General features: G+C 58.1%; 1 protein-coding gene across 1 annotated transcript in view; it reads right to left on the bottom strand.

The window, feature by feature from the left end:
• Nucleotides 1-9,577: 9,577 nt before the first annotated feature.
• Nucleotides 9,578-14,814, bottom strand: part of LOC133626632 (interferon lambda receptor 1-like) — a 6,080-nt gene continuing 843 nt past the window's right edge. The window contains exons 2-7 of the mRNA XM_062006975.1: nt 14,661-14,784; nt 13,784-13,959; nt 12,665-12,843; nt 12,102-12,249; nt 11,725-11,849; nt 9,578-10,764 (exon numbers count right to left, since the gene is read on the bottom strand). Of these exons, the coding sequence (XP_061862959.1) occupies nt 9,982-10,764; nt 11,725-11,849; nt 12,102-12,249; nt 12,665-12,843; nt 13,784-13,959; nt 14,661-14,784 (1,535 nt within the window). The 3' untranslated portion in view covers nt 9,578-9,981. The remainder of the gene's footprint in view (nt 10,765-11,724; nt 11,850-12,101; nt 12,250-12,664; nt 12,844-13,783; nt 13,960-14,660; nt 14,785-14,814) is intronic.

The following is a 14,814-nucleotide window of genomic DNA, read 5'->3' as shown; positions in this document are numbered from 1 at the left end:
CTGGCTGGTGTGCTGTCTGCCCTGTGCTGAGAGGGGATGGAGTAACCACAGCCTGCTGCTCTGGTGCAAGAGGTTTATTCAGCTCCTGGCAGGCCACAGTGGCAGCTCTGCCTTGCCATGGGTCCTGGAGGTCTGCTGGTATTGGAAGAAACACTATTCCACACCCTGGATCCTCATGGGACCTTCTCCCTACCACACAACACCCTTCCTCTGCTGCAGACCCTTTTGTCCCCACCTTTCAAAGCTCTGCAGGCGGCACCAGCTGGAGGCACAGGGGTGGCAGGGAGCAGGCAGAACCCCTCTGTACCCATCATTTGGTGACACAGTATTTCCAGAAGCAAGCTGGGAGGAAAAGGAAAAGATACCCACGTGAGGAGCTGCAGCAGTGCTCAGCTGCAACCCAAACGTTTAAAGCCCATCTCTTCTCCCCACACTTACCTTTGGCTTTGAAATCCAATCCTAGGAGAACAGCCTGAGAGCTGAATGCCCTAATTCAGCACCCTCTACCACGGGTATCCTCTACCCAGACCACAGGCACTCTCCACCCCAAGTCATGAGCATCCTCCACCCCAAGATCAGCCCGTTTGTCACAGCCTTGGTCTTTGCAGTCAGGGGTGAGCTGTGCCCCAGGAGGGGAGTTGGGCACTCACCTCTCTTGCTGGGTTGCTGAGGGGCTTGGTCTGTCTCAGTAAATCCCTGGCTCTGGAGATCACCCACTGCCACCATCTTCCAGAGTATGGCATCAAGATCTTCCACCTGCTGTGGCACAGCAGCCCCATCACACGCCTGGTGCCCACTGGGCAGCAACAGCTCCCCAAAGCCCCTCCCCTCACTGCCAGAACAGGGAGGGAAGCAGCATTGGCACCCAAGCAGGACTCCTGACTTAGTGGCCAGCAATTTGCTGGGACCTCATGGGAGTCTCCTGCCCAGCAGCAGCTCCCAGGGCTGCCCTCCCACAGCCCAGAGGCGCCCCGACTCACCAGGCGCTCGGGGACACCCTCCTGGAGAGTGCTTTTGTTTCCTAAAGGAAAAGAAGGAATGACATGAGCATTGAGGGATCATGGGTCCAGCATGAGGGGAAGATATGTCAGAAGGAGAGGGGACACAGCACCAGCACCTACTTCTCTCCATGCTCCCCTGGGGGCATTCAACCTGCATCACTCCTCTATCCTAGATGCAACCCTTCACCTCTTCAAGAGCATCCTCGTGCCTACCTCCCTCTGCCTGAGTTCCCCCACACCAGCCCTTTCCTTCTCTCCAGCCTGTCCAGGTCCCTCAGGATGGCAGCATGACCCTCTGGAGTTATCAGCTGCTTCTCCCAGCTGCAGATTCGCTGGGGATCCAGGTCATTAATGAAGGTGTGAAGCAGAACGACCCTCAGGATGAGCCCTCAGGATGCACCATGTGTGACTGGGCTCCAGCTAGGCTGTGCCACAGACCACAGGGTGGTTTTCAACCCACCTCCTCATCCACTTATGTAACCTGGACTTTGTCACCTCACCTGTGAGGATTCCACAGGAGACAGGGCTGAGAACAGAGGTGAATGACATCTGGTGAAAGCTGCCACAGGCAGATGATGGTCCCCATTGCCCACCCCAGCTCCCCCTGCCACAGGAGACCTTTCTGAGGGCAGCTCCAGAGCACACCTTCCTGACCTCACTCAGCCAGGCTGCTGCAGTGCTGGGGCTGCCAGGGGTTGAGCCCAGACCTCCCTTCTCCAGGGTAACACGGCAGGGAAGAGCCAGCAGGACCCTGGGTGAGCCTGTCCCTGGCTGCTCAGGGGAAAAGGGCACTCTGAAGTCACCACAAAACCAAAAGCTAGGCACATGGCAATGACTAAGGCAACAAGTCCCTGTTGCTGTGTGACTGTGTTTAGCAGGAAACCAACTGGTGTGGCAGGGGCTTTCCAGCATCCCCCTTCTCCCCATCCCTCCTCCTGTGTGCAGCCCCCAGGACGCTCCCACCGAGCTCCGGGAGCTGAGTGGTCCCAGGTGCTTGGCTTTGGGCCTCCTTTGCCTCAGACACGTGGCCAAGCTGCTGAAGCTCTGGAAGTCCCCCTGAGTCAGGCAAGTGACAGGAGGAGGCCCCATGCCTGCTCCTTCCCAGACACAGCAGGCACCTTGCCACGGGGCTGCAGGAGCCGCTCACAGAGATGGAGTCGTGCTCTCCCTCAGGGGCTCAAGCTCTTCCCAAGGGTTTCTTTCTGTAGCATCAGGAAGCCCAGAGTGTCTAAACTGGTGCTTACACTGTTGGTCAGTGCATGGACCAGGACCACAGGGGAGGCTGGTACCAGCCCTGTGCCATGAGCCCATCACAGCCCACCCCAGGCTGCCCAGCACACACAGCTCACACCACACGGTGAGCTGCAATCCCCTCGTCACCACAGAGACTCTCAGAGCATCCAAAGGGATGCTCTGTTTGTCCACCCTGGGCTGGCTGATTCCCAGGGCAGTGTCACCTGTCATCCCAGAGTTACCTGGGCACATCAGCCAAACCTTGCTGTCTGCAGGTCACAACAGGCAAAGCAGTCCCTTGCCTACAGGATGGTCTCCTCTTGTCCAGTCTGGGTGCACTGGGAATGGATTTAACCCAGCTGGGGTTAAACTGCTCCTGACAACACTAGGGAAAGCCCTCCCCAGGCCAGAAGGTCTTTCTGCCCCAGGAGGAATGTGCCTATCTGCATCAGCCAAGCCCCTGTGGAACATCAGATACGAGCTCCATGGTTTGAGCCAGCACCCAGTGCCATGCAGAAAGGGATGCAGAGGGACAAACCCCATCCTGGCTTCCAGGCACAAACACTCAAGCCCATCATCCTTACCTTGGGCACTGTTGCTTGCAGGATGTACAGGATAAGAGCTGATGCAGCAAGCCCCCAGCAGCAGTGCCAGGGTACCAGCCATCCTCTGGGAAGGCATCTCCTCTGCTCCAAGCCTTGACTGATTTCCTGGGAGCCTGTGGGTGAGTGTGAGGCAGCTCCCTTTTATGTCCTCCAGCTCTCCAAGATCAATGTGCTCCCATCAGGAAGGCTGGCTGTGCTGCTGGGCTGCCCATCCATCCTGATGACAGGAGATGATTTGCCCTGTTCTTCCCTCAGTTCCATCTCTGTCACTCCTGAATGAAGGTGCTTGATGGATGCTTGGCCGGGTTTTTGGGAGCTGTGCTGTTTACCGTGGCTGTGCTCTGCTGAGGAAGGAAGGCTGGGTAGGTTAGCCATACCTCTGGGGGGATCTGGAGGAGGATCAGAACAGAACATGAGGACAACACTTGGACAAAACATGTGGCTCCATGCTTCCTTTTTGCATGGTCTTCCCTGCCAAGGTTTACTCTGCTCCTTTCACATCTTGTGGCAACACGAGGCCAGTGGCAGAGCCTTCAGCACCCTGAGCATCCTGAGCTGATTCTCAGTGGGTGCCTTGCTCCCTAATGATGGGACCAGGCAAGTGACCAGGCTCATCCTCTGCAGGTGGCACCAGCTGGAGCTTCCTTGCTGGAACACCATTTGACTTTGCTGGTGTTCAGAGCAGCCCCTTCTCCTTATCCCAGAAGCCAGCAGCACAATTCCCCCTTCTAGAGGATGAGTCTGTGAGCTCCAGGTGAGCCACATCATCCCAGCCCTGCTCAGATGGGGACACCCAGGCCCGTGGGTCACTGCAGACACAAAGGGACTCAGTCTGGGTTTCCCAGCAACACGAGTGTTGTGCAGCTCAGAGTCAGAGCTGACTTCAGTGGCTTTTCATTCTGTCTTAAATGGCCTTTTTTCCCTTTCTGGAAAAAGAAGGTACCCAGCGATGGGCACCTTACAACCAGCATCCCAGACCAACATCCACGAGGCAGGATGGTGAAAAACAGCTTTCCTGAGAGAATAATATAGAGGTGATGCACATTGTTCTCTTCTGAGAGCACTGTTTGTGAGCACTGTGCTCTGCTGCAGGTACAGACCCCAGCTGCTTGCTGTGTCAGCAGGGACCTGCCCCAGTCTGGGTTTCTCCAGTTCCCACTTGAGTCTCCATCTCATTCACAAACATCACTTTCAAATTAGCACAATAGCAGCCAGCTGCAATGGCTCCTAATTAAATCCCTTTGCCTGGAAGGCTCAATTCAGAAAAACTCAACTGAAACTGGTACCTTTGGTGACCTCAGCCAGGCTGTCTTAGCTGTGACAGGAGCTCCCACCCTGGCTCATGCAGTGTGTGCTGTGCTTCCTGGGACCAGGGAGGAAGAGCTTGACAGAAACAAAACCACTCTAAGCTCTCAGGACCTGTAAATCAACCTTGAGTGTTTATGGCAGGAAGGAGACACAAAGCTTCGATTTTTGCCCATTCCTATCCCCACCAATGCTGGGGCTCAGCTGGGCTGGGCAGTTCCTGCCTCAGGGGTGTCACGAGGAAAGTGCCTCTGAAGTCTTGGGGGGAGATGCACGTTTCTCAGTCTCTTGTGTCCTAGTGGGGTGGGACATGGTAGAGCCCTTCTTGAGGAAGATTGGATGGAAAGCTTGGGAGCCCAAGCATCTGTTTTTTAGCCAGGAGGCTGATCCCAACCCTGCTGACCACAGGAGAGGGAGAGGACAGTGCCCAGGTGCAGGCTCTCATTTGTCATCAAGTGGCTGAAGGTGCATTAACGAGGGATCATTACTTGTGTCTGCAAACCCCTGTCTGCCAGGCACAGCTCTGACTGGAAGACAGATGAGGTGAAACGTTTGTGCATCCCAACATGGCACAGTGCTCAGCTGGAGCCCTTCTCCTGACCAAAATGCATGTCCAGCCTGTCCAGTTGCTCCCACCCCCTGGGTGCTGGGTTTCATGGCATGGGTTTCATCCTGGAGGCAGGCTCATCAGTCCTGCTGCCAGGCCATGGGCAGAAGGCACAGCCCAGCAAGGGTCTCCATGGGGAGTAGGTGTGGAAACCCCCTTCAGACTCACGTGTGCACCCAGCTGAGGGGCTGGTTCTGCCTGTGCTGTGTGGCACCAGCAGCATGAGCTACAAAGCAGTGTGCCCTGAGCAGTGCAAGGGCAGTGGGAAGGCAGCACACTGAGCCACTTAGTCCATTCCTTGTCCACAGACCAGAAACCCTCTGATGTGCACCAGAAGGATGAGGAGCACAAGGACTGGCCTTACCTCACAGACCCTGTCTGAGCCCAGCACTGGAAAAAGCAGGGGTGAGCTGTCAGGCTCCCACATCCCACACAGGGGAGTTCATTCTGTGGAGAAGGGGTGTCAGAGCTGGGTGACACATGGCCCTGTCAGCTCGGCTGCAGCAGGGTGCCCGCAGCATCTCCCCAGTGCAGACACTTGCCACACGTTCCCAGACGAGGGCACTCCCCGACCAGCACACACAGTGAGAACAGCACCAAGGCTCCTCCCAGCCCCACAGCTTGGCCTTGGCGTGTCCTGGGCATCCCCGTGGCCTGCCCACCAATGCTCAGCGCTTGGTCCTGACCTGCTCAGCTGCAGGAAAGCTGCTGCTGCTGCCCTGGAAGAAATCACACAGGTCTGAATGAACAAATGCACGTATCTATAGCTCAGCCCTGCAGCCCTCTCTCTGCTCATCCTCCAAACACACTGTGCTTAGCCTTCAGCTTTCAGGGCTTCCCCAGCCCCCACCCACACCCCAGTGGGTTTCCCAGCCAAGGCAAGCAGCTAAGACCACCCACGTCCTGACCTGTTGGCCCAGCACAGTGGGGACAGATGCTAAAGGAGCCTGGGTCACGTTGCAGCTCAGACCACAAAGGCTTTGTGACTGAAGGATGAGGCCTGGCAGGACAGCTCTGATGCCACTCCAGGGACCCAGCTGAAGCTCCACAGCCACTACAAAGGCACCTGGAACAAGAATGGCTTAGCAGGGCCTTGCTCAGGGAGCTGGGGCCTCACAGTCCCAGAGCCCTGTCCAGGTTCACAGGCTCAGGCCAGACAGTGCTCGAGACAGCTGCAGGGGTTTGGGTGTCTCTGGGCAGCCCTAGGGCACCATGAGGGCAGCTGCAGTGTCAAACAGGATGGACAGTGGACAGAGCAGGGTGGGCACAGGGCCATGGTGGGGCCAGGCACTGGGCTGCAGCTGCTCCCTGAATCCCTGCATCCCTGTAACATCCCTGCGTCCCTCCTGCACCCCTGAATCCCTGCATCCCTGCATCATCCCTGCATTCCTCCTGCATCCCTCCTGCATCCCTGAATCCCTGCATCCCTGCATCATCCCTGCATCCCTCCTGCATCCCTCCTGCATCCCTGAATCCCTGCATCCCTGCATCATCCCTGCATTCCTCCTGCATCCCTCCTGCATCCCTGCAGCATCCCTGCATCATCCCTGCATCCCTGCGTCCCTGCATCCTTGCATCCCTGCATCCATGCATCCCTGCAGCATCCCTGCATCCCTCCTGCATCCCTGAATCCTTGCATCCCTCCTGCATCCCTGCATCCATGCATCCCTGCAGCATCCCTGCATCTGTCCTGCATCTCTGAATCCCTGCATCCCTGCAGCATCCCTGTGTCCCTGCATCCCTTCGTCCCTGCATCCCTGCATCCCTCCTGCATCCCTGCATCCCTGCAGCATCCCAACATCCCTGCATCCCACAGCTGTCAAAGGCAAACAGGGACCTTTCTTCATTCTGGCAGCCTGAAAAACAATAGTGCTCTGTTCTTCCCTGTTGTTTTAGGCCCTGCCCTCTCCCTCTCATTTGTTAGGTGGTGTGTTTGCTAGGTGGTGAGTATGTTACGTGGCGTGCTTGTTAGGTGGTGTGCTTGTTAGGTGGTGTGCTTGTTAGGTGGTGTGTTTGCTAGGTGGTGAGTATGTTAGGTGGTGTGCTTGTTAGGTGGTGTGCTTGCTAGGTGGTGTGTTTGCTAGGTGCTGTGCTTGCTAGGTGCTGTGCTTGTTAGGTGTTATGTTTCCTACGTGGCAACTGCAAAAGTCCCATTAGCCCCCGCAGAGCGATTTTCCACTCTCCGATGTTTTTCTAGGCTGGCAGCTCAGCTCTCTGGGAATTAGTAATGAGAAATACCCTCTTGCCTGGTCCTACAGCTGCTGTTTCTAATAAAGAGCTGCCTTCAGCTGCACTCCTCTCATCGCTTTGATCTGGGACTGCTAGAAGCTGAAACTCCCGCCAAGAGCAGGAGCAGCAGCCAGGAGCGAGTCTATCGATCAGGCTGAGTCAGAGCTTTCACAAACCTCAGCACCAAATAGCTCCAGGCACGGTGCTGTGGCCATGAGCCTGGGCCAGCGAGAGAAACAGCAGCCAGCCCCTGAGGTGATGGATATTGTGGGGCTGGGCTGGATGTCTGGGGGGCCATGGCTCGCTCTCCCATCCCCAGGCTGCGGAGGGAGCGCGGGGTGCCTGTGGGCACAGGCTGGGAAGCAGCTGAGTGCAGGAGCCTGAGGCTGCAGCAGTGATGGAGGGGCCGGCGGGACCCTGCTGCACGGGGCTGGCTGGGGCTGGGGGCTGAGCCTGGGCCCAGCTCTGTCCCCCAGCACAACCCCACAGCATGTGGCACACCGGGCCAGGGTGAGGGGAGAGGGGGGCAATGCAGAGCCTGAGCTGTGCAGGGTGGTGGCACGTGCCAGGCCCTCGCCCCCGCAGGCAGCGTCACGCCTTGGTGCTGCGCATCTGCAGAGCCCCGCTGCTCCCAGCTGCCAGGCGAGGCACAGCAACCCCTCTCACAGCCACCCTGAAACTTCAGCTGACAAAATGCCATCTCGAAATGTCACCAGCCTCCTGCCTTTTTCCACTCTGCGTGAACATCTCTCTCTCCCATCCAGAACAGGGACACCTCAGCAGCCCCAGCCAGCCACCCTCCGGGCCAGGGTGAGTCCCTGCTGCTGGTGAGTAACCTGCCTGAATCACTGATGGGGTTCCCACACAGTCCCTTGCCAAAGAAACCAAGAGAGATGGGTTTGGTTTTGATCTTTATAAAGACCTGGCAGGCTGCTATGAAAGAACTGGCTGTGCCCCAGCATCTAACAACAAGGTGGCCACGGGAGCCAGTTCAGTCCCCTGGGCTGGTGCAGCACACATGATGCAGCCTCTCTGCTCGCCATGGAGAGCCTCAAGCTCAGGATGTGGCTCCTGCCCACAGTTCAGTGGCACAAACAACAGGGCAACTTTGACTGATGCTCCTGTTGAAGGGTTCCTTGCAAAGGCCCTGCCAACCACACCTGACCTTCAGGGGCAGTGGTGGGGCTGGAAGCCCCCTGGGCCCTGACAGAGGTGAAGGGTCCAACAGGGCTCCATCAGGCTTTGACTGTCACCTTGAGACAAATCAGAGAGTATGAAGCACAAAGGGGATGGTGACCAGACACCACAGTGACCCCTCAGAAGAGAACAAGCCCCTGTGTCCTGGTTGAACTCCAGCCCCACACAGCTGCTCCCTCCCCAGCCCCTTCCCCTGCCATGGGACAGGGAGGAGAGTCACAACAGAAAGAAAACCCGTGGGCTGAGACAACAGCAATGTAAGAACTAAAGTAAAAGGTGGTAACAAGGATAAAATATCATAAGAATTGAGAGAAACAAACTCTAAGAAAAGGCAAGTGACAATCAGGGCAAGGGCAGAGTCCTGCAGCTGGGGAGGAACAACCCCCTGCACCAGCACAGCTGGGGGTGACCTGCTGGAGAGCAGCTCCAGGAGACAGACCTGGGAGTGCTGGGTGATAAGAAGCTGCCCATGAGCAGCGACGTGGCCTCGTGGGCAAGAAGCCAATGGCAGCCTGGGGGCATCCAGCAGAGTGTGGGCAGCAGGGCCAGGGAGCTTCTGCTCCCCCTCTGCTCTGCCACATCTGCTGAGGCCTCAGCTGGAGTCCTGTGCCCAGTTGTGGGCTCCCCAGCTGCAGAGGGACAGGGAACTGCTGCAGAGAGGCCAGTGCAGGGCCACCCAGATGCTCAGGGGACTGGAGCATCTTCCTTCCCTGGAAAGGCTGCGGGCCCTGGGGCTGTTCAGGCTGGAGAAGAGGAGACTGAGGGGGCAGCTCATTCATAGCTCCAAATCTCTCACTGGTGGGTGTCAGGAGCTTGGGGCAGCACTTTCTCTCTCTTGTATCCAGTGGCAGGACAAGGGGTGATGGGATGAAGCTGCAACACAAACAGTTCCATTGAAACATAAGGAGAAACTGTTTGAGTGTTTGAGTGAGGGAGCCCTGGCCCAGGCTGCCCAGGGAGGGTGTGGAGGCTCCTGCTCTGGAGCTCTTCAAGACCCACCTGGACACGTTCCTGTGTGACCTGATCTAGGTGGGAGCTGCTTTGGCAGGGGGTTGTGCTGGCTGATCTCTAGAGGTCCCTTCCAACCCCCACCTTTCTGTGACTCCATGACTTAAACAGAGCTGGGCTAATCGTGGTGTTTTGTCCCCTGATGGGCCTAAACCACCACACAACTGCTGGCCAGGGCTCCTCAGAAGGAAATCACCCCAGTACTGGTAGAAGGAATAACAACTATCCAGGGGCTGCTGAAGAACCAGACACCTCTCAGTGACAGCAACACCCAAACGTCTCCCAGGGACACCTCAAGTTTTCCTGGTGCCTTTCCCAGATGCTGCTCAGCCTGGGCAGTGTTGGTTCTGTGACACACAAAGCAGCAGCACAGCAGGCAGCTCTCCACAATAAATTAGTGTTATTTAACAAACAGCTCCAGAGCACAATCAGCATTTCCAGGCAGGTAAAAAAACCCCTCCCCACGAAGTAAACCCCTTCTCTCTCATTGAAGAGGTTCATACACCTATGGTATATACATCAGCTGGCACTGGTATGTACACTGTACACACACATGCAGCTGGGTAACCAGAGAAAAGCTTTGAGGCTTCTGTTTTGGTACCTAGTAGTGATGCTTTGGTTCAAGAGCACCAAAACCACAGAGGGAAGCTCAGACACCGAGCTCACCCATCCACAGCAGCCGTGCCCGCACGGGAGCTGCCCAGGGCCATCCCCCAGCAAGGCACAGGCAGCCCCAGGCAGCATGAGCAGCACCTTGAGCTCTGCCACGAGCTGCCAGCGTGCCCCTCCTGCCCTGCTACGGCTCGTTGCCAACCGTGGGACGCAGCTCATAGCCCGAGAAGGCCTGCAGGGTGCTGGGGGACAACGGGGGCTGCTGGCATGGGAGTGGGATGCCCGATGCTGCCTGCTCCAAGTCACCCTGCAGCATGGGGCTGTCCCCTGGCTGTGGCTCGGACCCACAGCCATGCTGGAGAGCAGGGACCAGCCACCCTCCATCCTCCTCCTCACTGGTCTGCAGCTTCACGGAGCTGAGCGGTACCCAGTGCCCTGCCGTGCCCAGGCTCTGTGGCAGGTCCTCCTGGCTCAAGCTCCTGCCCTCTGCGGGCAGAGGATGGCAGCTGCCAACTCCCAGGGCTGGGCACTGGCATTGAGAATAAAGCTGGAGGTGCAGTGGGTGCCACATCTCAGATGTCCTGTAGTCCTTGTCACACGTGCAGCCGTCTCTGGTCAGTCCTACCGGCACCAGCTGCTCCAACACCTCATCCCCATCCCATGCCTCCTCATCCTCCTCGGGCTGCAGTGAGAGCTGGGAGCCCAAGGCATGCCCCAGCTGGCTGTGGCTGCAGGATGAATCCTTCCCTTCGTGGCAGACTGGCCCAAACCCATTGGCACAGTAGCCACTGGGGTCCTGGGAAGGGCTCTGTCCACGGAGCAGCCGCACTGTGGGTGCCGCGGGCTCGGCTGCGGGCGCCCCGTGGGACAGAAGCTTGATTGGTGGGAACAAGGTGAAGGAGTCCTCCTCCAGCTCAAGGAGGGGAACCTTGAAGGTCACACTCAGCTCCTTATTCAGGAGAGCCTGCTGGGAAAAGAGCAGTGGAGGGGTCAGCCTCAGCTTGCCAAACCTCCACCAGCCCAGGGTGAGGAACCCGGGGAGAGGGAGAGTGCCCAGGCAGCCCCTCTGCTGGGCTCCCACCCGGCAGGAGTGCCAGCAGGGCTCTGTTCACTGCCCCACCACAGAAGGGGCTGGGACACAAACTGTCAGGCTGCTGCTTTTCAAGTTACAGCCCAGCTGTCAGAGCCCTCATCAGCTCAGACATGAGCAATCCCTGCTCAGAGGCCCAAAAGGGGAGGAAAGCAAAGGGTGCTGGGCTGGGGCAAGTGGAACAGCCTGCCATCTCCTGTCCACACGCCTTAGCAAGTTGGTTTTGTCCCTAGAGTGCTCAAAGGGCTGCAGAGCCCAGGCTGCTGCCACCCTCAGTGCTGGGAAGCTGAGATGCAGCCAGGAACTGGGACTCAGGGAGAAAGGTTTGTCCTGGTGACCATTTCCACCATGCCTCAGCCCCGCTGACCCAGAACATGCTTTGGATCAGCTCAGGGGGGCTAAGCCTGGGAACCTCCCTAAGCTTTGGGGCTGCTGAGGACAGAGCAGTGAGGAGCTGCTTCTCACCCAGGACAGACTGTCCCAGGGTAACAGCCCCACTGTCTGTTTCTCATCTCCTTTTTCTCCCTCTCAAACTGTAGATGGACATACAGCTAAGCAGAAGCCAGCTGCCTAAAGCAGGAGGCTCTTAACACCAGGGCCATGCTCGAAGGTTATGTGCTGCCTGACACCCTCCTTCAGCATGACCTACGGCTGACTGATGCATCCCACCAGCATCTGCTCCCAGGAAGCAAGGCCTGGGGGTACAGCAGGTCAGGCACCTGAGCAAGATGGGTTTGGTGGAGAGAAGGAGGTGCTGAGCTCCCCACAGATGCAGGGGAGCCTGGCTGGGCAGTGACACAGCGTGGGGCAGGGGCTGGAGGAGGACTGTTGACTCACAAGCGTTTCTGGGAGGTGCATCTCCGAGGGGCTGGGCAAGACGTGTAGCTGGATGAAGTAGAGCCCAGCCACACTCAGCAGCAGGAAGATGCCACTCAGCACAGCAAGGAGGACCCAAGGGAAGCCTGCCAGGAGGTCACAACAGGGTGAGGAGTGGAAGGACAGAGCATTGTCCCCAGCCAGTGCTTCCCTCAGTGGGACATTCAGGGAGACACGGGGAAAGCCCAAGGTAGATGGAGAGAAAACATCTCCCCAAGAAGGATCCCCACAGGGCATTACCAGGCCACCATCCCCTGCCCAGAACAGCTGGGAGGTGAGTGGCCCACACCTCCATGCATGTGTGTGTGTGTGCTGCAAGAAGCTGAGAGAGCTCCCACCTGCAGGGGCTGCGGGTGTCCACATGCACTGCTTGGCCTCGCGGCTCCGCTGGCTGCCCATGCCCTGGGCTGCCGTCTGCACGCAGTACCGGGTGCTGCCCTTCAGGTACCTGAAGGTACAGGCTGCTGCCCTCCATCTGCAGGGCACCTGGGAGCAGAGAGGACGTGGAGCCAGCAGCTGCAAGTGGGGTCTGCACCTCGACATCCCGCTCCTCCCAGTGCTGTGGGACACAGACCCTCCATCCCTGCTCCTCTGCACCTGCAGCACTCACTCTCCACCACCCCAGGAGCTCTTAGGTCTGAGAGCATCTCATTAAACACCTGCACTGAACAGGTTACAGGGGGTTCTCATATCCCTGCAGCCTAAGAGAGGAAAGGAACCTCCTGCTGTCCACAGGCTGCGAGCCCCAAAGTGGGGGCACAACGTTTCTCGCGCCCGCTGGCACTGCTGGGTGTGAGCAGGGCACAGGCACCACCACACACCAACGCAGCCGGGCACAGGCACCTCTGCTGCACCAGCAAAAGCTTCTGCAAACCTGAGCCTGGCCCACCCTGCCACGTACTCGCTGCACCAGCACGTCCCCTTCATACAGGTTCAGCCAGTACCGCAGCTTCCGCAGCACCCGCTCCACGGGTCTGTAGGAGCCAGCTCTGCTCCGGAACGGGGTGGGAGGTGTGTGGATGCTTACGTTGAGGGTGTGACCTTGGAGCTGCAAGGACAGCTCAGGGGGCCCCACAATTGCTGTAGGAAGGGGAGGGGAGAAAAGAATGGAGAAGGCAAATGAAGGCCTTGCAGACAGAAGGCATCTCGTTTCTCTAGAAGTGATGTGACATTCGCCTCCCAGAGCACAGAAACGGCTCCAGACCCAGCTCGACAGCACCTTGTGCTGTGAAAGCAGCCCTAGAACCAGGAGCCACCGTGCCTTTGTGACAGCCAATGCTGCTTCTGCAGGACAGACCTGCCAGCACCTCTGGCTCCCTGCTGCTGAGCACATCTCTGCAGCCTAGAGACTCACTGTGGAGCCACGTGCACGTATCTCCATGCCAGTTGCCCGCAGGAGTGCAGAAGGGCACTCAAGCAGCCAACATCCATCCTGCTTCAGCTGCTCATGCATTTGGTTAATTGCAACAGCCCCCATGGGCTGGGTTGGGGAAGGGCCTGAAGCTTTTCCTGCCTCCAAAAGGCAGGAAGGTTTTTTGGATGGAGCAGCCAGCCCGTGCCAGAGGAAGGCACGTGCCTGCACCTTGCAAACACGGCATCCACGGCAAAGGCCGTGCTGGAGGGACTCCTGCCCTCACCAGCCTGTGCCAGCTTTACCTTGCCCTCACCCAGCATCTCCCAGACCTGTGGCAGCAACCAACAGGGTGTTGTTTTAAAAGGAAAGCCCAGAGGGGTATCCTCTTTCCTACTCCATCCGTGTTCTCCAGAGACCCAAAGTCTCACAGCATCTCAGTGGCCTGAGGCCTCCCATTTGTGGTCCTCACCCTCTGTCACTTTGCTCTTCACACAGCCCTTCTCCAGCAGCTCTACCCCCATCCATTTGCTGTGGCTGAGGCTCTTGGCCCTTTTTCCCCACCAGTATCCTCCCACCACATCCCACCAGACCTCCCAGAGGACCCCTCTCCCCACCAGCCCCTGGGGAAGAGCAGGAGCCCAGCTGAAGGAGCTCCCTGGTCCTTACTGTCTCTGTATGGCTGCAGCTCGCTGGAATAGGCCCACTCAGACAGCTCAGCTCCAGCCACTGCTCTCACCCTCGCCCAGTAGAGATCATGGATCCTGCCAAAATACAGCTTACAGGCCCAGGAGGAGCTGGTGCTGTTCCCCCAGCAGGCATCTGCCTTGGTCCAGCGAGAGCTCCTGCTCATGGGGAAAACACAGCAATTCCTCCTTTTTGGTACCTTTCTAGCCAAAAAAAAAGGAAGGTCTGTGCAGCCAGTGGCATCCTGCCCAGGCAGAAAGCACCAGGAGCACAGGGCTTGGCCGTGGGCTGCATCAGGAGCGGTGCCAGGCCCCTTCCTGTGGCACTGCTGGGCTGGCACCCGCAGAGCTGCACCCTGACCTGGGCTCCTGCTACAACAGCAACAGCTCTGTGCCAAAACATGGCCAAGGGGTTGAGGGAGTGAGGTCTGAGGCTGCCTGGGGACTGCTTCACCTCAAAAGAAGGGGGCTTGTGGGGGGAAGGTGTCTTAGCAACGTGATGGAGTAAGGATAGAGATTTGTCAGCAAGGCAAGAGGAACCAGCACAGGTCGAAATCCAGCTAAGCATAAGGGAAAAGAAACCCCCAAGTGCCAAAGCAACCTCATTTGGTTTGTGCTGAGAGGGTGGCCAGGAAAGGGAATGGGCTGCCCAGGCAGGTTGGGGAAGCTCCATCCCCAAAGGTGCTCACACTCCAGCTCAGTCCCGAGCTGCCCCTGCCTGAGCTGCTCCCTGGAGTCCCCACCACCATCCCTCTGCTCTGTAATACAGCCAGATAATAACCCTCTGGCTCCTGGGGGTGCCTGGCAGCCCTCTGGCCAAAGACCCCCGCTCTCAGCCCCCCTCCTCGCTGCCCACCTACCGTCTCTTCCACTCAGCCTGGTACGTGGCATCGCTGGGGGAGCCGGGCGCCGGAGCCCACTGCAGGAGGACGTGGAAGTTCTGTGCCTCCAGCCTGACGTCCCGTGGAGGCAGCAGCGGAGTGCCTGGGCAGAGAGGGAGCGAGGGAGGGGAGA

The sequence above is a fragment of the Colius striatus genome, chromosome 13, assembly GCF_028858725.1.
Source record: "Colius striatus isolate bColStr4 chromosome 13, bColStr4.1.hap1, whole genome shotgun sequence".
Lineage (NCBI taxonomy): Eukaryota > Metazoa > Chordata > Aves > Coliiformes > Coliidae > Colius > Colius striatus.
The sequence above is the reverse complement of the archived record's forward strand: the minus strand, read 5'-3'. Positions and strand labels throughout refer to the sequence as shown.